At 35.8% G+C, this 23,895-nt stretch overlaps 1 protein-coding gene across 3 annotated transcripts; it reads left to right on the top strand.

Annotated features, from left to right (window-relative positions):
* The first annotated feature begins 531 nt into the window (after nt 1–531).
* LOC127656203 (IgGFc-binding protein-like) lies at nt 532–21,076 on the top strand. Of its 3 annotated transcripts, none has more exons than XM_052144395.1 (7): nt 532–570; nt 1,849–1,966; nt 4,695–5,882; nt 10,711–12,275; nt 13,782–13,900; nt 15,760–16,965; nt 19,523–21,076. In XM_052144395.1, the coding sequence occupies exons 5-7, from the start codon at nt 13,846–13,848 to the stop codon at nt 19,975–19,977; spliced, it is 1,716 nt and encodes a 571-aa protein (XP_052000355.1). In that variant the 5' UTR covers nt 532–570; nt 1,849–1,966; nt 4,695–5,882; nt 10,711–12,275; nt 13,782–13,845; the 3' UTR covers nt 19,978–21,076. The 3 variants fall into 2 exon arrangements, with proteins under 3 accessions (XP_052000355.1, XP_052000357.1, XP_052000356.1); XM_052144396.1 differs by having other exon boundaries at nt 4,700–5,882.
* The last annotated feature ends 2,819 nt before the right edge of the window (nt 21,077–23,895 follow it).

Below are 23,895 nucleotides of genomic sequence, written 5' to 3' on the forward strand. Positions count from 1 at the left end.
AATAAACTGATAAATAGTAACAACATTAGCACAGTAATTAAACCAGGAAGGAAGAAATGAATCCATCTCTGGCCATTATTGACATGATGAAAATTTTTGGTTTAACATATATGAAGTTGATTTAATTAATCTACATTACACCCCATAATTTTCATCTCTGCTATCATTTCCCACCTTTGCAAAGACATCTCATCAGTGTCTTGCAAGAGTTATAATAACGTTAGCACATTTGGATATGAGTGGGTTAGCTAACCATGGCATGATGGTTGACTTGAGCTCAGATAAGTAAACTAGAGTTTAAATCTTAAATGGACTAATTACAAACTAATTATAGTTATATAGTTGTTGATGCAGAGCGCTCACCTTCATTTTCAATCCCTGTTTGCCACCATGGAATATAAAATTGGCTCATGTAATGTATTTTTTTTAAAAGCTTGTAGGTCTAAAGCATCATATGCAAAGTTGTGTAATGAGCATGCATTTTGAATGACAAATATACTTTGCTGTTAATAAAACAACAGCATAGAGTCGATTTGCTTCAGTGAGGAGTGTTGTGATTACACTGATCAGGTAAGAATATATATGTGTTGCTACTTATTTATGTATACTATTTTTTGTTTGTGTGATTTACTATTAATACATCAAGATTTAACTGAATTATATAAAAACATTTTAAGTAAATAATAATAATAAAAAAACATAAATGTTTCCAATTGTAAAAGTACTACATTTTGAAAAATATCTTTCTAAAAAAATAAATTGCAACTAAATGATGCTTTTGCATTATGTTTGAAATGTTATCATGGTGTACCCTGTGTTTTGTTAGTCCAAGAAAATCAACTAAATTGTGTGGTGAAATGTTGAGTATACGTAAGCACTTGGAAATGGAATAACTAAGAATTAGTTAAAACCCTGTAAGGATTTACAATAATTCTTGAATTATATTGATGAAATCCATTGTATAAGAGTCTTTCTATTCCTGAACACTGGAAACAAGTTGTACAGCTGCAAATAATCAATAGATAGCTCCTTGTCTATTTAGATTTGAGTCAAACAGTGTTTCTGTATGAATCATTATTTAACAATCCCAGTAGTATGTCTTATATTAATCCAAACAGTATAATGTGTAATATTTGAAACTGTTCACAAAACGTTTACATTATTTTTTATTTTTTATCTTAATACAGGGCCCTTCTATTTTATGGGGCCCATAACAAACAGCTTTTAATGAGACTGGACTTCAGCTTCACAATATGACTCACTTTCTTTGCTCAAGTGTTCATAATTTCACATTTAGATTGGAAACCGAATCCTTACTGAGCCTTGTTTCTTAGGTTTTCTGCGTAGATCCTGATGAGAAAGTAAAACAAAACAAACAAAGAAAAAAATAACCAGAAAGGTTCAACACTGAATTTGTCATTACAGAATTCTACTTAAACCTCTAGTATGTTACTACAGTTTTATTGATATGAAAACAGATACACGTCACTGCCTATTGAGTTAAATTTGTGGAGACATCACTATGGTGTAAATGCAAACCATTCATAAGTGTACATTACATTTACATTTATTAATTTGGCAGATGCTTTTATCCAAAGCAACTTACAAAAGAGGAATAATACAACATAAGTGATTCATCTTAAGGAGACAGTAGTACAACAATTGCTGCATTACAAAGTTTCAATCAGAATCAGAATAAATGTGTCCAAGACAGAGTACAATGCAACATATATATATATATATATATATATATATATATATATATATATATATATAATTTTTGTTGTTGTTGTAAATAAACAACACATTCCAGATTGTCTTAATCCTTAATGGTCATTTGCTTTATAGATGACCATACAATCACCAGCTTGGTGACTTTATTCAGCAACACAGCATAATATATTGGTGTCACAAGGACAAGAAGTCATGTTGACTATTCTGTTGGTCGCAGTAATATTTGGCCAAGGTAAGCATGTGTTTTATTAACTTTATTAATAGATCGAGCCATTTCACACATACAGTGGTCCCAAAAAGTATTAGGACACTTTTGAAATGAATTTCCTTGCATTAAATAAAAACAAATATCATGGCAAGTGCCAACTATAGAGTATATTTAAGCCAACTATTTATTTATAAATATATATACTTAAGCTCATTTGACAGCCTTTGTGACATAATGTTGATGTGGCAGGGCAGAGGGCGGGGCCGGGTCATGATCCTACACACCCGGTCCCGTCCTCCGCCCTGCCACAGTTGATTACCACAACAAAAAGTTCCACCTGGTCCATGTTTATTTAATAATAAAAAGTAGACACTAAGGCACTTATAATTACTGCTCTGCACTGTAATGCCAGAAAATCCCTGATTTTATCACACTAAAATCATGTTAACACATACTGTATAATGTTTGTCTTTTGGCTATACTTTTGAAACATTGTGTATTTTAAAGTTCATTGTACTGTATGAGTTTCTTACTATAAATGTGACTTTTAATTAGAAAGTCGTATATCATTTTTAATGTTAATCAACCTTATTCCACAAATGCTGTTGATTGATCTTAAAGGGATAGTTCACCCCAAAATGAAAATTCTCTCATTATTTACTCGCCCTCAGACCATCCCACACTGAAAAAAATGACCAGTAAGATTTACTTAATTTTTATTTTGGAAGTTTTTGCAAGATGTTTTTCTAAGTAAAATCTACTTAATGTATTGACATGCTAAAATTGAAATAAGCATCTTATTAGAACATGTCACATTTTGAATTTTCCTTACAAACATGTTTAAACATGTAACACATGAGATACGGGAGTCACATCCACAGGGAACGCATGCTATGTTGTCTGTGAGACCACATCACCTTGCATTACTAGCAATAGAAAAAAGATATAAAGTTGCACATACAGACTTCAACACTTGGTACAAAAAAAACACCATGATGGTGACAATCAACAGATAATTTATTTGATCATTAATGGGTAATTTTGAGTAGAAAATTAATTTAAGACAACACAAAACAAGAAGTTACAAATCGTAACAACAAAAACTTGCAAACAGTGAAACCATGCAAGTACATGCTGGGAACACCAGTTTTGAAATGTTAAGTAAAATATACTTATTTCATATACCAGTAAAATTTACTCAAATTAGCAAATACATATGTAAAGGTTTTCTACTTAAGGAATAAATCATGATGACACATTGTAAAAATAACAATGAATCATAAACAATATTTACTTATAAGCTAGAGCATTAATTTGTAAATATTTGAATGTAGAATTTACTTGATATTTTCAAGTTCAGGCTAACACTAACTTATAAAATGTAGAAAGTACTTCATCTTTTCTGCTATATTTACTACACCACAAACAAAAAAAGCAAAATAATTCAGTGCAGATGTGTATGACTTTCTTTCATCTGCTAAACACACATTTTTTTTAGAAGAATATCTCATCTCTGTAGGTCCATATAATGCAAGTAAATGGTGACTAGAACTCCAAAAGCTCCTAAAAGGAGATAAAGGCAGCACAAAATCAATGTGGTCTTCTTAACCAATCCAGTTGGCTTTGGGTAAGAACAGACCAAATTGTAACTCCTTATTCACTGTATATCTTGACATCATTTCAAGTTTTCAAGCTCGATTACACTTCCTAAAGCGTCATCTAGCGCTCTGTGCATGCCTCAAGTGCAAGTGTAATCGAGCTTGAAATCATGATCGTGCCTAGAGGTTGCAATGTAAAGACGTACAGGGAAAAAAAAGAGTCCTGTTTTAGTCTGTTCTCACACAAAACTAACTGGATCAATTCAGAAGACATTGATTAAACCAATGGAGTCTTATGAATTACTTTGATGCTGACTGTTTTTTGGAGCTTTTGGAATTCTGGTCACCATTCACTTGCATTGTATTGACCTAAAGAGCTGAGAAATGCTTCTAAAAATCTTTGTTTATCTTCTACAGAAGAAAGAAAGTCATACACATCTGGGATTTCATGAGGGTTAGTAAATGATGAGACAATATTTGTTTTTGGGTGAACTATCCCTTTAAATGGTTTTGACACTGAAAATTCCACTGTGGCAAGTTCAAAGTAATTTATCTTTGAAAAACACATCTTGAGACCCCTACATTTTGTTGCTGTCTGTCTAGCTGCTGCTTTTTAACAAAAGATCACATTGTTTGTGGATGGCTACTTACTCATTATACTATATTTTGCTTCCTCTCAGGGAGTGTGTTAAAAGTCCAAACGTTTTATTTAGGGGATGTAAAGTCAGCTCATGCAGGTGTCCTCCTTAGGTGTATTTTCTCACATTACACCTTAATACGGACATGCTCCACAAAACATTTGATTGCCAGAATGTGTCTAAATCCTTTTTGTCTTAATTTTGAACAGTATATTAATTGTTCTTTTATTACTATTTGAACTTTTTACAATCTTTTTTTGTCTGTGAAATGTTTTGCTGAAAATTGTGTTTGTGCCGTGTTATAAATAAATCCCACTTGGTTAGATATTTTTATATAATGAAAAAAGAAATGAATCTTTACATGAAGCTTAAGTATCCAAATAATTTTGGGGTCACTGTATGTGTTACATGGAAGAAGTGTTTTCAGGCTAATAAGGCCTAATGTTCAGTTGGCTGAGAAAGTAACAATGTGTGTGGTTAAATCATTGATGATATTAATAACCTTTGAATTGACAGGACAGTCATGTGACTATGGGAAATACTTCATCACGGCATTCCCAGAGAACATCGCCTTCTACTATCCATATATTCCATCAAATTATCTAAAAATCACCGCCCTCTATAATGACACTTCAGTGGACGTTTACTCGTATAACACATTGATGTTCACTAGCATACTGCAATCAGGAGAGACTGAAAATGTGAGCCTAAATGTTCAGCTATATAAATTCGGTCACTCCAGCAGGTCTGTCATAATAAACAGTTCAGATTACATTGTAGTGCTGTCAGTCAGTCAGCAAGGCGATAGTATGCAGACACATGTTGTTCAGCCTTTAAAAAATCTTGATACATTTTACACTATCCCCTGCCTGAATTACAGTGAGATGATTTCTACCTTCAATAAAATGGGTCAAAACATCAGCAAGAAAAACAGTTTATTCAGGCTGGTCATTATAAACTCAGAAGATGTAAGTAACCATGTGATAATTCAAAAACAACAGTTTCCGTACACTGAAATCATACTTGATCCTAATGGCCTTGTGCAACTTCCTATCAATGGTTCGGAAATCGCCATAGAAGCTGATTATAAAGTGGCTGTACTGCTTACCCACCCATGTGTAGAAACATCAAGTTGCAGGTGCAACATAGTGGTGAACCAACTTCGTCCAGATTTCAAGTGGAGTAATTTCTTTTTGCTGCCCTCAGTAGTGAACATGAACGAAACTTTGCTACATGTGACATCAGCAATGAACATTCAACTGAGTGGTGCGAATCTAGAACCCACTAATTTTGAACCCTATCCCTCAAATCTCCTGTCCATCCCATCTTTACAGTCAAATTCCCAATACATCCTCGCCTCTGATGCTGTTTCCCTTCGAATTATCAGTCCAGGCCTCTTCATTGAACTGATCCCAGAATACAGGTTTCATGCTTGTTACATGGTCCAGTTCAGTTCGAAACATGGTGAGGTCTTGGTGATAGCTGAAACAGCCTACAAGGATAATGTGTACATAGATAACAGATTGCTTTCGTCCACTGGCTGGAGACCCATTGCCCAATCAGAGTACTCCTCTGTCTCCGTGACCGTTGAAGGTGATCATGTCATCTGGCATTCATCCTCAATAATTGGAGTGTACATGTTTGAGAGGATGAGGAGTGGAATTCTTTATGGAGGCCCAGCTATAGCTTTGAAGGTGGAGCCAGGTAAACAACATATTTTATGGTGATTACAGCTATGTTCTCATTATTGTTAATTTTTAATTGTTTAGTGTATTATTCTTACATCAACACAAATACAGTGGCCCCAAAAAGCATTGAGACACTGTTGGACATTTTCAATAAACTAATATTTGGGGTTCAATACAAGATAAGCTCAATGGACTGCATTATTGTTGAATAATGTTGATTACCACAAAAATGTGTTTGGACATGTCCACCCTGTTCTTTCACGAAAAGCAAAATCTGGGTTACAGTGAAAGACTTGCAATGGATGTGAATCGGGCCAATCCTTGAGTTACTATTTCAAAAGTATTCACAAGATGTAAAAATATGCATGTTAACATGATTTTAGTATGATAAGATTACTTACTTACCTTTCTGTGTGAAGTTATATCCAATTTTAAATGTTTTTTGCATTCAACTTAACGGCATAAACACTAAAACCATTGTAAAAATGAAGATTTAAACAACCATACAGTTTAAATAATATATATTATTTATTATTATATATTTTTGAACAAATTAATTACTGTATGTGCTTTTATAAAATATGAATATTCACATTTCTGCCTTTAAACCCTCTAAAAATTGGCCTCATTCACTTCCAGTGTAAGTGCTTCATTAACCTTGATTTTTGCTTTTGTTTTTTAAGAAAATGAGGGACGAGTCAAAATGAATTTTTGTGGTAATCAACATTATGCCACAATTGCTGTCGATTGAGCTCAACTTGTATTGATCCCAGGATTTTCATTTAAGATGTATTCATTTATTGCTAAACCTTTTCTTCGAACTAACTTCACATTTCTGAGCCATTTTTGCAATCAATTTGATCCAACTGGTCCAAAAGTAATTTTTAATTATTGTATATAAGTCAGTTTCCCTCAAATTCCACAAAGGTTTGACAAACTGAAAGTCTACAAATACTTAATTTTGAATAGATTATCTGTTGTGTTATGATTAACACTTATTTTAGTGAAATGTTTTGCTTGAAAAGTGTGTTTGTGCTATATTTCTTTAAAATAAATGCCACCTGATTTGACAGTTTGTTATATAATGCAAGATATTCATATATTTTGTTGAAAGTGTGCACATACGTTTTGGGGCCACTGGGTATTAAAGTAGTTCTCATAAAATACAATTCTGTCATAATACATTATACTAAACCTAATATTGTTCCAAACCTGTATGACTTACTTTCTGAAGCGGAACACAAAGTAGACATTTTAATTAATATCTCGTCTGTCTTTTCAGTACAAAAGATTTTATACATAGTAGCGCCATATTTGATATTTGACGGTAATGGAAATGAGGCTGTGAGGGTTAGACTTACCATCCCTTCAATTAAATGCACTGTATAAAGCTGCATAAAGCTCCTAGATTACATCACATTTTCCAAAGCTTGTGTTTTTTTAAGATTTATGTCTACCAATAAATTTTTTTTAAAAAGATTTTCAATGCTTTTTCCTGTCATTTGAATGATCCAAAACAGCACAACCCATTGATGATATGCCTTGTCATTCCCAACAAAAATTAAAGATGGTGCTACCGTGAATAAGGCCTATGGCATTGGATAGTGCTTAAAGCGGACTGATCACACAGTGAATTTGGAAACAGCAAGTTGAATTTTCTTGATCTTAACTCAATCTGTACTCACAGAAATTCAAAGCACTGACCCCAGTGGACGAAGTGTGAAGTATTTTTTTTATTATTATTGATCAAAACACCTGCGATGGACTGGCGACCTGTCCAGGGTGTCCCCCGCCTTTCGCCCAATGTTAGCTGGGATAGGCTCCAGCCCCCCGCGACCCTGTACACAGGATAAGCGGTTGACGATGGATGGATGGATGGATGATCAAAACACACAAATTAACAAGACATAGTAGCTTATACAAAGTAAGAGACCAATGACACATATATAAACTCATATAAGAGAGAAAAAAAAACGTGGGAAGCGTTTTTGCAAATTGCCCACAGAGGGTTGTCAAGATTGAGTTGTAAAGCAAGTTGTTTTTAGCTGTTAAGGATGTAATACAGTGCAAATGTATAAACTTTGCCACAACCGGTTTCACGTGAAAGCACCAGTATTACAAGCCAAAATACACAATCTCATCATGAAAAACACGATAGAGTTTGTACCAAATTGTCAAGCACAAAAAGGCTTTAACAGCTGCTATTTTCTTGTTCAAAGAAAGACAGCGGACTTCGACCAATCATGGATCTGAGACATTTAAATTGCGCCCATTCAAAATGATTACTCAGAAACTGATCTTATCGCATGTACACCCACACAATTGGTTTGCGTTGATAGATCTGAAAGATGTGTACTTTCATGTCCAAATTGTACAACATAACAGGATATTTTTGAGATTTGCATTCGAGGGAACTGCATATAAATTCAAAGTCCTGCCCTTCGGATTGTCTCTGGCCCCTCGCACATTCACGAAGTGCATTGATACGGTTCTTGCCCCTCTGAGACTTATGCATCTTGAACTACCTCAACGATTGGCTGTTACTGCCACAATTAGAGGCTCTGTTATGCTAGCACAGAGACTTACTGCTTCAGCATCTTAACAGCTTAGTCCTCAATGTAAACTGGGTGAAGAGCACACTCTCCCCCAGCCAAAAAATCTCCTTTTTGGGAGTCCGCCTCGACTCTGCGGTGCGTGCACCTCATGAGTGTGCGCGTTCAGGCCATTCTACAGTGTCGGTCTCAGTTCAAACAGGGGGGAACACTTCAACTGAAGCTGTTTCAGAAAGCATTGGGATTTATTGTGGCAGCATCCATTAGGTCTCATGAGACCTCTTCAGTGCTGGTTGAAGCGCCATGTGCTACAACATGCTTGGCGCAGAGGGCGCATGCGCATCACTGTATCCCGCCACTGTATAGCTGCTTTAGCACCATAGAAAGCTCCTGCATTTTTCCAGCGAGGTGTTGTGTTGGGGCAAGTTCTCAGGTGGAAAGTGGTGACCATGGATACTTCGAACATAGGTTGGGGGGGGGGCGTTGTGCAATGGACACCTGACTTTTGTCACCTGGACAGTTGCGAGGAGGGCGTGGACAGTTTCGGGCCAAAACAGGCGGGGCTCAAACACCATAGCCAATATTAGAATATTGGCCTTATTGTAGAGAGGTTCAACTAGGTAGTGTAAGTAGGCACTCCCATATGCGTTACTATGCAATGACTCGTTCCCTTCGTCTCAGGGAACCGAGACGTTTTACGTGAGTGTAACCGAACCACTCGTGCTAAAGATCTGCTCTGCTCTCTGGTCCAACCAGGCTTCTCTCGATCTTCCACAAAACCGATGTGACTCATTTGAACCCTAGAGACAATTTTCTAATTTAAAGCCCTATGGAGAAATTCAACAGAAACTTCTCAAACAGTAGGCAGCCCCGAAATGCTAATCAGCACTGAGGAAAAGAGCAAAACAACGTTCTACACACCAAAATAATGTTTTTTTTTTTAATAACACATCATCACACTTACAAAACTGTTTCATGATTTTACATTAGTAACAGTAACTGATATTATACAAAAATATTATCATTTAAATTAATTCATCTATTCGGTATCTACCTCATTTTTATTACATCAGTGGCATTTGTTGTAAAATTTTCTTAATGTGTTTTGGCTTCTATTTTTTCAAAAAATTGTATGGTTTTTATTATTATCTGAAAGACTAGCAGCATGGCCTAATCATTGTAATAAGGAGCCATCTATGGTCTTACCTGTTCACGAAGGGGTTTGGAACTCCAAGACTTCTGGACAAATTGTGGACAGTTTTCCTCCTGTGTGATTTATGTTCTGTTTGAATGATTTTTAAAATGAGGGAAAAAAAACTGGATAATAAATATAAAAGGCTAATATACCCCCCTAATCATTTTTGACATCAACAACAAAAATGTCATTTTATACATGCCCTAATACTTGAAAACCATTAACAAATCTATGCAAGATAAATAAAATGTGGCACAGGAGACATTAAATACAGGTTATGTTTTTTACTATGCTGGGTTGCCACTTGATGTCCAATGTAAAATCTGGGTCCCGAAGCAAAACCAGTTGAGAACCACTGGGCTAGACTACACTACTTTTCAAATCACACTTGTGATTATGAAAATGCAATTACGTTCTGGTTTCCTCACGAGACAAGAACCTGCGTCTCACACGGCTGATGCAATATGCTTCCAGTCACGCCACAGCAAAAGGTAACACACATCAATTTATGCACAGATATCTGATGGTAGATTGCGCTTGTCAGTAACTCTGCATTTGTGCCTGATGTCAGGGTACTGGAATATTTGGAAGCAACATTCTAACTTCCTGTGCGATCATGTTAAAAAAGGACCCAAAATTATCATTGAAGTAATTAATGGCCCCCATCAAATTCTTTTGCACGATCATGAGCACTATACGAGAAGCTCGTACACATGGCACACATATTCCCGTGAGAATTTGAGTTGTTTTTTAGTGCTTTGTGAAAGTTCTCCTGTAACAAATGTCTCTCACAGCGCTCATAAACCCACAATGGACATCAAGATTTGGAATATGAAGCATGAGACCATTTGGCTTCTTTTATGATACTTTTAGGTCTTGCCACTGTATTGAAAATATTGACTAAGATATTCATTAAAAACGATCATTTTGTGTTCCATATAAGAAAAAAAATGTAATGCTGGTTTAAAACAACATGAGGGTGAGTAAGTGATGACAGATTCTTCATTTCTAAGTTAACTTTCCCTTTAATTGTTTTGTACTACTGGATATCTAACTGATCCACATAAAAACTGAGTATTATGTTTGTGTGCATGTAGACCCCCTTGGCTGTTTATTGCACTCTTCTGGGTTTGAAATCATTCCAACACCCATGACTTGGGTTCAATCCTACCAAAACTGTATGTTAACAAAAGGTGAGCTGTTCAGTCCAACCTCCGCGGAGGACCAAATGCTGATCAGCAACTTTCTGAACGATCAAGAAATAAAAGAGGACCTCTGGATTGGACTGCGGTGCAGTCTGTTCTCATTGGACTGGTACTGGCAGAAGGGTAACATGAGTACATACAACGTGAGCTACACACATTGGGCAACTGGGGAGCCCGGTGATCAAGTGAAGGGCATGTGTGCTTCAACATCCCCAAATCCATCAAATTCCATCAAAGATTTCCCTTGGAAAAGTGTGCAATGCTGTACTAATTTGAAGTCTGTCTGCTACAGGCAAGCTAAGTACTTCAGTCTGTAAGAACTAGCCACAGTGGTTGCTAAACTTTAGTGTAAAAAAATACAATAACATTACAAGATAGCATTTTGTATAAATTGTGTAAACCGTATACATCATTAAAATAAGCTAATGTTAATATACCAACCTAATTGAGCTACTAGAAGTAGTAGTTCTAGTTGTTGTTAATATATATACACATAGATGTGGATTTGTTTATGATCTATGGACAAATGAATGATTTCAGCTTATTTCACAAATACCTTCTGGAAGTTCATAATGACTTTATGTATCTCAAGAAATTACTATTACCATGTATAATGTATTTAGGCCTATATCTTGTTACATGTATATCTTATTCACAATGCTCACACTGTTGATCTGGAGACATGTATTTCTATGCAGTTATTAGCACTTTATCTTTACAAAATAATAACAATAATAATAATAATACATTTAATTTTTGTTAGTTTCGTCATTTCATTTAGTTAATTTATTTAAGGAAATTACTTGGAAAAAGAAATTACTTGGACATTTATAAACATAACATTCTCAGCATATTAAAGTACCTCTAAAATGTTCTAAACATTTAGATTACACTATTTTTTTGATACATATGTGCCTATTAAGCTGTGTTTATATAATCAAAATTTGTTTGACATGAGAGTGAGTAAATGACGACAGAGTGGGTGAACCAACCCTTTAACTATGGACATGTTCCACAAATTTGACAACTAGAAAGTGTCCACACACTTGATTTTGAATCTATTGTTTTTGATATTCATACAGTCTTACTTGAAATATATGTTTGCACTATATTTCTTTAAAATACTTGGTTTTATATATATATATAATGCAAAGATATTCATACATTTTAAATGTGGCTAAAGTGTCTGAATACTTTTGAGGGCCACTGAATATTAATTGCTTACTGTTAATAAACTTTCAGCTTTCATGCCTAGTGTGTGCATACTATTCCTACTGAGGTTTTGTGATTTGAAACATGTGATAAATGACAAATTGCCATTGCATCAACATCTCATTATTCAAAGTTCTATGGTGATAATGTGTTTCCAATGCAAAATGGGCTTGTACTGCATAAAAAACACACACATGAAATCATTTTGTTCAGAGAGATAAAGAACTGTGGCCTTGTCACTTCAGGTAGGTCTTTTTTGGTAGTGTTCAATATAACTGAATGTTAGATATTAACATAAATACTTGAGCAGAATGTTTATGAACTTGCATGATAAGGAAATCTGGTGTTTCAAATCTGAATGGTAAAGATGGATAGGAATAGGATTTTAATTCAAGTCTGAGGCTCCAAGTATTGGTTTCAGATCAAAAGTGTCAATAGGCATTCAGATATGAAGAATAGAGTAATGAAATAAATATGCTTATGACATTTTCATGTGCCTATCACATCTGTAAGATAGATAAACATAGATACAAGAGTAAAATTCATGTCTGCAGTGTTTTGGAATATTTCCTCAAAGGTAGAATTTTTTCAACTGTTGTAAATCCATTGAAATTTCCCCCCATGTCTTTATAGGAATTGAAATATTTCTATATTCTATAATATCTATATTTATATTCAAAATCACAATTGATGGCAGAGCAGAAATTTCTGTTTTAAAAATGATCAAAAATGTAAAATCACTGAAGGCAGTTTTAAGGGCTTCATTTGAATTACTCATTGAATCTTTCCTCTTTTTGATATATCAAAAACAAAATTACCTCAATTTAGTTTTTTTAATTGTCCAAGCACAGAATATGTTGCCTGTATGTACCTACATTACGTAGACTGCCTGTGTTGAGCATGTTGACATGTACAATGTGTAAGTTGTGTTGTATATCACATGTATCACTCCAATCTTTACAAAAGAAAAATTCCGGGTTGAATTTAAGTTCAGCTCAATCAACAGCATTTTTGGCAGAATGTTGATTACCACAAAAAATAATTTGACTTGTCCCTCCATTTCTTTAAAAACATCTGGGTTACAGTGACAGACTGGGGCCCATTTTTGGATGGTTTAAAGGCAAAAATAGTGTTGATATAGAGTTGAAAGAGCTTTAAAGTTTTTGCAGTGGACCACTAAACTACCAGGATCACAGAATTACATTTACATTTATGCATTTGGAAGATGCTTTTATCCAAAGCGACTTACAGGGCATTTATCACAGTGCATTTACTTGCTCAAGGACACAATGGTGATGGCTGTGGGGATCAAACCAGCAACCTTCTGATTACCAGTTATGTGCTTTAGCCCGCTACGCCATCACCACTCCCAGTTTACAGCAATACGTCGTTAAAGGTTTAGAGATTTAATCACAAATCGTATTAGCAAGCATGTTGTTTACATCTTGTGGCTATACTTTCGATGTATTTAAATGTTTACGGATTGGCCCCATTAACTTCCATTGTAAGTGCCTCATTGTAACTTTTTTTTCTTTAAAGAAAATTAGTGACAAGTCAAAATACATTTTTGTGGTAAAGTAATTCACATTATATCACAATTGCTATCGATGTAGCTTAAGTTCTATTGGATTCCTTTAAAGATTATGCAATGGAAAAACACAAAACAGACATTTGAATTTGTCATTATGCGTAAGAATTTAATTTGCAAACTTTTCCATCAGTCTTAATTGTCTCTGTCTATTTTTTTCCAGCTTGACTGATACAAAACTAATAGCTGTCACTGCTCAAATCAACTGCGCTGGTCTCATAAAACCAATGAGTAAAATAGAGATGCTGTCTGTTGTATTTTTCATGTCATTGCTTTGTCAGGGTAAGTAATCTATTAAATTACATACATTTTAAGTGATTTTTTCCCCGATTTATTTACACAAATAATCATTTACAACAATACATGAAATATAAATTAGGAGAAAGTGCTCATTATGTGCTTTAACTACAAAATATAAGCAGTTTTATATACTTAGATTTATTTTTGAACAAATCAATCATTTCTTTTTTGATATTACCACAGCTGACAGTAATGAATGAGTATGGAAACAAGTCATGTGGTCATTATTACAAAATGAACCTTGTCAGGGTGACCAGGACCCTGACATGAAGTTATATATTTGCTATTAATGACTGACTGACTATATAATATTCCACATGTTGCATGACTACTTACCAAATAAATAAGTGAATGGACATGCAAATATTGATTTGAGTTTAAATGATTTTATGATGGGAGAAAAAAAGAAAGACCAATCAAATACAGTTAATTATGCAATAACAAATATTAGTTATGTTTTTAAAGGTGCTGTAAGCGATGTTAGATGTTCTGGAACTTCCACTAGACTTTGTCGTTGAATTAGACACGGCCCCTCTTTACAGAAAATGCCTCAAATCTTCTGATTGTCTAAACAAACAATCTGACCACAGTGTGTGGATGTTTTTTCCTATCTGATCTCAGAGCTGTCAGAGAGACAGGTGTAATATTTCACTGTAACTATTTTAGTGATATCTGACAGATAATAGGGAGATTTTCTGCTTGTTATTTTACACACACACACACATGTTGTGTTTCCATGTTTTATGGGGACTTTCCATAGACATAATGGTTTTTATACTGTACAAACTTTATATTCTAACCCCTAAACCTAACCCTACCCCTAATCCTAACCCTCACAGAAAACTTTCTGCATTTTTACATTTTCAAAAAACATAATTTAGTATGATTTATAAGCTGTTTTCCTCATGGGGACCGACAAAATGTCCCCACAAGGTCAAAAATTTCGGTTTTACTATCCTTATGGGGACATTTGGTCCCCACAAAGTGATAAATACACGCCACACATACACACACACACACACACACACACACACACACACACACACACACACACACACACACACACACACACACACACACACACACATGTTGTGTTTCCATGTTTTATGGGGACTTTCCATAGACATAATGGTTTTATACTGTACAAACTTTATATTCTATCCCCTAAACCTAACCCTACCCCTAAACCTAACCCTCACAGAAAACTTTCTGCATTTTTACATTTTCAAAAAACATAATTTAGTATGATTTATAAGCTGTTTTCCTCATGGGGACCAACAAAATGTCCCCACAAGGTCAAAAATTTCGGGTTTTATTATTCTTATGGGGACATTTGGTCCCCCACAAAGTGATAAATACACGCTCACGCTCACACACAAACACACACACACACACACACACACACACACACACACACACACACACACACACACAAATCACTTACAGCATCTTTAAGAAACAGCATTCAAATGTCACTCCCCCAAAAAAAAACCCCAATATCTGTCATTATTTATTCACCTTTATATAGACTCACATGACTCTCCTTCTTCTGCAAAACATAAAAGGAGATATTTTAAAGAATGTCACAATTGCTGATTTCCATGTACAATAGCAGATGAGACTGACTCATTTAACCCCTGTGTTGTGTTCATTTATATAATTTTGTGGCTCATGCATCATTTTCCATGTCTTTTGAAGACATATGTTCACATGGTATGATGAACATGTTTTCTCATCATCTATTCTGAAAGTCATATAGGTTTGGAATGCCATGAGGGTACTGTTAGAATTCTACATTTTTGGTTGAACTATGCCTTTAATAATATACTCGGATTTGACAGGGCTGTCAGTGGTGAGCTTTGGGAAAGAATTCATCACAGCATTTCCTGAGAACATTGCCTTCTACTTTCCACAAGACTCCAGGAATGCTCTCAAAATCACTGCTTTCCATAATGACACCATCGTCACGGTCACCTTCAACTTCACAGATAGAAATATTACACTGCATTCAGGGCAGACTAATATTTTAAATTTTCCAAAGGATGTTGAGGTATGTTTTTTCATGTCATCCCAAAAGTCTGTAAAAATTGTCAGCAATAAAATCATTGTGGTGCTTTGGATCAGTCAACGAGGAGATAGCGTGCAGACTAATGTTGTTCAGCCTACACCAAATCTGGGAACACGTTATTCTATCGCTGCTTTGAATTACAATGCAATGACTGCATCTTCGATTGAGGAGTCAACTCTGTTTGCGCAGAACAGCTTGAGATATGGTTCAGTCAGGCTGATTATTATCAATGCAATGAACATAACAAACACCATCTCTGTCCAAATTGTCAGCACGAATGGTCAGAAAGATAATAACTTTACACTCAGCCCTTACGAACTTTACCAGTTTTCTACCAGTGGATCAGCGACAATGGTATACAGTAGTAATAAAGTGGCTTTACTGCTGACGCACCCATGTGCAGAAACAACAATATGTGGATGCAACATGGTGGTGAGCCAGATTCTACCTATGGATATGTGGGGTAATGAATTTGTTGTGCCATCATTGAGGAACATGAGCACAGCTTGGCTACATGTTACATCCACAACTAAAGATACTGACAAAAATCTGATTCGAACACTTATTCAGTCTAATTCTTCAGAGCTAATACCCTTCCCAGACCTTGATGTGAAATCCCAATACATTACTGCACCAAACAATGTGTCCCTCAGGCTTATCAGTCCAGGCATCATCATTGAACTGATCCCAGTTACCATGTTTGGTGCCTGCTTCCTGGTGCAGTTCAACTCCACACAAGGTGAGGCTTTTGTGATTGCTGAAGACAGAGATAAGCATAATGTGCATATCGACAATGGCTTACTTTCAACGTCTGTCTGGAGAAACATTTCCAAATCAAATTACTCCACAAAATCAGTGCCCCTTGATGGCACACATATTATCTGGCATCCAACCTCAAAGATCGGAGTGTACATGTTTGAGAGGATGGTGAGCGGAATTGTTTATGGAGGCCCAGCTATACTTTTAAATGAACAGCCAGGTAAAATGATACTTTTTTGTCTATGACTGTGATCATGACATTGATTAAAGTCAACATGAAGCGGTGTGTGCTAACTATTTTACTTCCACCGTGTGACACACTGCAGTGAAACATGATATCCAATGAGAAACAAAATGTCTCTAAATGTCTATGTTATTTAAAAAAATAACAATAAATAATAATATATAGGGCTTATTTATTTAATTTGATAATTTAAGTCATGATTTCTTTGCAGAGCGAGTAATTAAACATTTCCTTTAGGAATAGCACACACTGATGAATCATTCACATTCTTAAAGTAATATCCCGGGTTAAATCCAAGTTAAGCTAAATTGACAGCATTCTTGGCATAAGGTTGATTACCTCCAAATTAATTTCGACTTGTCCCTTCTTTTCTTAAAAAAAAAGCAAAAATCAAGGTGCCTGGGTAGCTCAGCAAGTATTGACGCTGACTACCACCCCTGGAGTTGCAAGTTCGAATCCAGGGTGTGCTGAGTGACTCCAGCCAGGTCTCCTAAGCAACCAAATTGGGCCGGTTGCTAGGGAGGGTAGAGTCACATGGAGTAACATCCTCATGGTCACGATTAGTGTTTCTCGCTCTCAATGGTGCGCTTGGTAAGTTGTGTGTGGATCGCGGAGAGTAGCGTGAGTCTCCATGGTGTCATGCACAGTGAGCCACACAATAAAATGTGTGGATTGATGACTCAGAAGCTGAGGCAACTGAGACTTGTCCTCCAACAGTAACCGCGCCACCACGAGGACCTACAATGTAGTGGGAATTGGGCATTCCAAATTGGGGATAAAAAATGCAATAAAAATAATTAAAAGCAAAAATCTGTTGACAGTGATGTACTTAAAATGGAGGTGAATGGGGCAAATCTGTAATGTTCAAATACTCATTGTTTCAAAAGCATAGACACAAGACATAAACAATATTTTTGGTATTCAAGTTTTCCAATAAAATTATTTTAAACCCACCAAAAATTGCCCCCATTCACTTCCATCGTAAATGCCTCACTGTTTTTTACAGAAAAGGAGGGACAAGTCAAAATTATTTTTGTTTGGTAATCAACATTATGCCACAAATGCTGTCGATTGAGCTTAACTTGTATTGAACCCAGAGTATTATTTTAATGGAATTTTTTTTTATTTCATGTTGACTTTGATATACAGAACAGTGGCCTCAAAATGTATTTGGATACTTATGCCACATCCAAAGCTATGAATTTTAATGTATTAATAACAAAAAATCAAACTAAGTTGCATCTGCAAACAAATGATGCTTCCACTTCTTAGAACTCACTAACAGAAAATTGTTCTTATTAGTATTACGACAATCATCTGGTCCCAAGGTGATTTTTAGTGGATGGTTGCATCCGAAAGCTAAGGCATCTCAGGCCCAGTCAGTCAATGACTGCACAAGGCAGTGATTCTGCAAGGATACTACTTTTGGAGGCAGGATCTATGCTAGTTTTGGAGGCAGGATCTATGCTACTTTTAAAAATTGACCATATGAAGGCTTCTCAATGGACATGATTCACAAATGACACTTGGATGTGCCTAGATTAGGGCTGCACGATTTAGACAAAAAAGTCACGTCACAATTATTTCGAAATATATTGCGATTTGAACAGTGATTATAATAGACAAACAAACAAAAAAAAATGGTAATGTTTTTCACATGTTCAACTGCCAAAAGGCCACAGTGATTTTCACACTTGAGTACTCTTAAAAAGAGCCAAACTGAGACCATTTTTCAATTCACCCGCAAACAAATAAATATATAAACAGTGAAACAAAGAAAAGTCTTCTTCATATTCAAATTGTCAAAAATACGGCTGGGATTGTAATAAGGGCAGTCCCGCCGCTCCCTATAAGCAGACTACGGAGTCTGCGTAGGGCACCAACTCTCTAGTGGGCACCAGAAAGTTCACCAGCTGCCCTTACCCATAGAACTGCTCTGAAAACACTGTACTAATGCTCTAACTTAATATATACAAGATAGACCAGAACAAATAAACTTTGAAGTGAGCAGACTATTTATTTATATATATAAAACGGTGCCTTTTGTGATTTAATAATCATCATAATAAAGTTCATAACGTGATTTTGATTTTATTTCGATTAAGTCCTAGTCTCGATGTCAATCTAACTCCATATATAGCCTCCAAAGGCAGCAATTTTAAGCTTTCGGATGCTGACGATATATGAATTTAGTTCCCCTCAAATTCACACAGGTAGTATACTCTTAAAAATAAAATTTCCATAAAGGGTTTTTTGCAGCGATGTCATAGAAGAACCATTTTTGGTTCTCTAAAGAACATTTCAGTGAAAGGTTCTTAAAATATGAATTTTGAAGAACTTTTTCTTGTCTAAAGAACCTTTTTCTCACTTAAATGTTTTGTTTGAAAAGTGTGTTGTACTATTTTTCTTTAAGTGTCCAAATACTGTTTAGGGCCACTGTATAAGCCTATCATACTACTTTGAGTTAGATGAAAATATAAATTAAGTAAGTTATTGTGAATAAATGTGTCAACGTATATTTGTGTGCTTATAGACCATGATGGCTGTGTGGCAGAAGGTGTAGAGTTTATAACTGCTACTGATCTCATGACATGGCCTGAGTCCCATCAATACTGCTTGAATGGAAGTTACCAAATGTTCAGCCCAACCAACAAGATGGCCCAGGATAAGATGACCATGTGGCTCCAAAAAAATGCAAATCAGGAGGATATCTGGATAGGACTGCGGCGCAGTCTGTTAACAGAAGAGTGGTACTGGCAAATTGGCAATGAGAGCGTTCGCAACGTGAACTATACGCTGTGGGCCGATGGGCACCCAGTGGAGCCTCAAAATGCTTTGTGTGCTTCTGTATCACCCCAAGCTGGCAGGAATTTCTTCTGGAAGAGTGTGCGCTGTTGCTTTAAATTAAGGCCTGTCTGCTTCAAAAGTGCCACATACTTCAATGAAATTACATTTGAAATGGTTGATTTTAACATTTCAGCTGTTTAATAATGTTGTTTTCCAACTAAGAGGCACATGTATTTTACTCCTTGGAAATCCCAATGAAAGAAAATGTATGCTTTTTAAAAAAAATTGTTTTAAGTTAGTGAAAGTATGAGATTTATTCTTGGTCACAATTGTAACCAGTGGGGAAATACAGAATAGGTGTGTGACAGTCATTTTGCTCAGTCGCTCAATAGAACCTGATAGAAAATTGCATAAAATAAAGTATATACATATATATATATATATATATATATATATATATATATATATATATACACACACACACAATATTACAAATATGTGGATCTGTTTATAGCCCTAGTTTGCGGCACTTCTTATATTACTGTCTTTTTGGGATGAGTTGCCTGTAATTGTTTTTCTAATTTGCATATTACTTTGGAACAATTAGTCTGCTAAATTAATAAATATAAATGTATGGCCTAACTATTTGATATTGCTCAAAATAAAACTGAATCCTCATAGATATGACAACTGTTGGCTCTTATGAGAATATAGACAGTGCAATAAAAGATCTATAGGCCCTATAAAAAGACTTGGAGGTCTATTTGGCTTGGTTTTGTATGCTACCTTTTTTTGTATGTGTTTAAAACCTTTCCTCTGTTCTGGCTCAATCCTTATACTCTTGAATTTGCATGGGTCTCCACAGTTTAGATTGTCCTCATGATATTTTTAAGTTCACTATCACCTCCATGCTATGATGTTCTTTAGGCAGATCTTTCAGTGCAGCCTGCTGCGATTGCAGCTGCTTATTGTATTTTTAAGAAGCAAACATTCCCATTGACACACAGGCATAACATGGGCAGATAACAGGTAAAATTCCAAGTTTATTTAATCAAAATATGCATGATATAAAATAGCAAAGCAATTTTGCTCAGTTGGTTTGCTACCAGAATTTCAGTACACCACCATAGGCTGTATAGGCCTACATTTGTTTTATTACAGAAAAGTGCAAGATGTTTCATGTTGCTACGTGTATGGAACATTACGTACTGCATATTTATTAAACATATCATCAGAAATAACTGAAAATAAACTTCTAGCAATCAAATTGATACATAATGCTGCAATGCTAGCACTTGTTCCAAAGGTGTATGATTATCAAAAGATAATAAAATTGACAGTGATTTAAACACCTGTCTCAGCAAACGTTTCTAATTTAGAAGTCTGACTTTCCATTAGACTTTTCCAGGTAGGAAGTTGAATGCAACATCTATCAGTAATGATACGATTTTGAATCCAAAGTCCAATTGTGCTAATATGGTTTCTCTAGCAGAGGTTTTACATTTTGGTTTTTAAACACCAAATTCAAAACCTTCTCAAATTATATATATATATATATATATATATATATATATATATATATATATATATATATATATATACACTCACCTAAAGGATTATTAGGAACACCATACTAATATTGTGTTTGACCCCTTTCAGCCTTCAGAACTGCCTTAATTCTACATGGCATTGATTCAACAAGGTGCTGAAAGCATTCTTTAGAAATGTTGGCCCATATTGATAGGATAGCATCTTGCAGTTGATGGAGATTTGTGGGATGCACATCCAGGGCACAAAGCTCCTGTTCCACCACATCCCAAAGATGCTCTATTGGGTTGAGATCTGGTGACTGTGGGGGCCATTTTAGTACAGTGAACTCATTGTCATGTTCAAGAAACCAATTTGAAATGATTCGAGCTTTGTGACATGGTGCATTATCCTGCTGGAAGTAGCCATCAGAGGATGGGTACATGGTGGCCATAAAGGGATGGACATGGTCAGAAACAATGCTCAGGTAGGCCGTGGCATTTAAACGATGCCCAATTGGCACTAAGGGGCCTAAAATGTGCCAAGAAAACATCCCCCACACCATTACACCACCACCACCAGCCTGCACAGTGGTAACAAGGCATGATGGATCCATGTTCTCATTCTGTTTACGCCAAATTCTGACTCTACCATCTGAATGTCTCAACAGAAATCAAGACTCATCAGACCAGGCAACATTTTTCCAGTCTTCAACTGTCCAATTTTGGTGAGCTCTTGCAAATTGTAGCCTCTTTTTCCTATTTGTAGTGGAGATGAGTGGTACCGGTGGGGTCTTCTGCTGTTGTAGCCCATCCGCCTCAAGGTTGTGCATGTTGTGGCTTCACAAATGCTTTGCTGCATACCTCGGTTGTAACGAGTGGTTATTTCAGGCAAAGTTGCTCTTCTATCAGCTTGAATCAGTCGGCCCATTCTCCTCTGACCTCTAGCATCAACAAGGCATTTTCGCCCACAGGACTGCCGCATACTGGATGTTTTTCCCTTTTCACACCATTCTTTGTAAACCCTAGAAATGGTTGTGTGTGAAAATCCCAGTGACTGAGCAGATTGTGAAATACTCAGACCGGCCCGTCTGGCACCAACAACCATGCTACACTCAAAATTGCTTAAATCACCTTTCTTTCCCATTCTGACATTCAGTTTGGAGTTCAGGAGATTGTCTTGACCAGGACCACACCCCTAAATGCTTTGAAGCAACTGCCATGTGATTGGTTGATTAGATAATTGCATTAATGAGAAATTGAACAGGTGTTCCTAATAATCCTTTAGGTGAGTATATATATAATTATATAGGCTATTTTTCAATTTCTTTAAAAAAAATTTTTTTTTGGGGTGGGGGGTCTCAGATCTGAAGCTCAATCCTGTGCTCAAGATCTGTCTAATGCATTCCAGGACAATATGAACCAGTGAACTCGTGAAAGGTATTTTTCAGGAAAGTCGGGTGTGTTGTGTTTTAAATGCCATAAATGTATACAGTATATTAATTTTAATACTCAAGTAAAAAAAAAAACTTTTTTACAATGTGTGGCGTTACTGCCGTTACATTACTGGGTTTAATTTGAATTAATGTGTAATTTATTGAGAGATTATTGAAGGGGATTTTTATGAGAGCGGAAGTTCACAGTTGCACATGTAAATTTTGGCTCTAATTCTAACGAGGGCTTTTCTGTGTAACGAGTTGGTCATTTTCAGGGTGATTCTGTAACTAGGCTCTTATAACATCAGTATTTAAGCGTAAATTTTTTAATTAGTGCAGCAGTATATCAGTGTGCTTTGTCCCGCATGTCATAAGTAGTGTTTATGCATTTACTCAGCGCCCTCGCGGGGTACTGGAAACAATCACAGCTACATCAGGCGTATTAACTGTATAAATCCATATAAACATCCAAGTTAATCGCTGCCATTCGCATTATCGACAACTGGAGCGTGAACAGACAGCATTTCTGCACGTGCACAGCGAGGTGCGCGGGCATGAGGCGATCGTGGCAACGAGAGTGGCTGCGTCCACTATCGTTAACTCATTCACTATTTCCTATATAGTAAATGGCAGTTAGTGCACTATATCTCAGCAGTAAGAGAACGAAATGAGTGAATTCGGACGAGAGTGTCGGAGCTCTGGGTCTGGTGCAGAAACGTCACATATTACATTTTAAAATACTTGTGCCTTATTAGTTATTTTTATTAATAAGTTATATATATATATATATATATATATATATATATATATATATATATATATATATATATATATATATATATTTAATTAAATATATTAATACAATAAATCTTCATAATTTTTAATATATACTGTACTAATATTTATAAATTCCTAGCTCGTACGTCTTCCCCATGGTGGATTGTGGGAAATTAACCGTCATCTAGTGTACTTCAAATGTACTCTTGAAATTAGAGTGCATTGTGGGTAAGAATGAGTGAACAAAAGTAGGTAACGAGTGGCTCACTCAGAATTCAGACACACCTACAAAATAGCGAAAACTCGAAATAGTGCACTATATCGTGGATAGGGGGCGGTTTCAAACACAGCAAGTGTTCCACAATCAGGGTTGGTGCCCT

The sequence above is a fragment of the Xyrauchen texanus genome, chromosome 15 (assembly GCF_025860055.1).
Source record: "Xyrauchen texanus isolate HMW12.3.18 chromosome 15, RBS_HiC_50CHRs, whole genome shotgun sequence".
In the NCBI taxonomy this organism is placed as follows: domain Eukaryota; kingdom Metazoa; phylum Chordata; class Actinopteri; order Cypriniformes; family Catostomidae; genus Xyrauchen; species Xyrauchen texanus.

Bases quoted from the DNA above. Each gene is read 5' to 3' on its own strand.
- LOC127656203 (XM_052144395.1), top strand. From the start codon at position 13,846: ATGAGTAAAATAGAGATGCTGTCTGTTGTATTTTTCATGTCATTGCTT. The intron at 13,901-15,759 runs GTAAGTAATCTA...CGGATTTGACAG, and splicing joins CATGTCATTGCTTTGTCAGG to GGCTGTCAGTGGTGAGCTTT. The intron at 16,966-19,522 runs GTAAAATGATAC...GTGTGCTTATAG, and splicing joins ACTTTTAAATGAACAGCCAG to ACCATGATGGCTGTGTGGCA.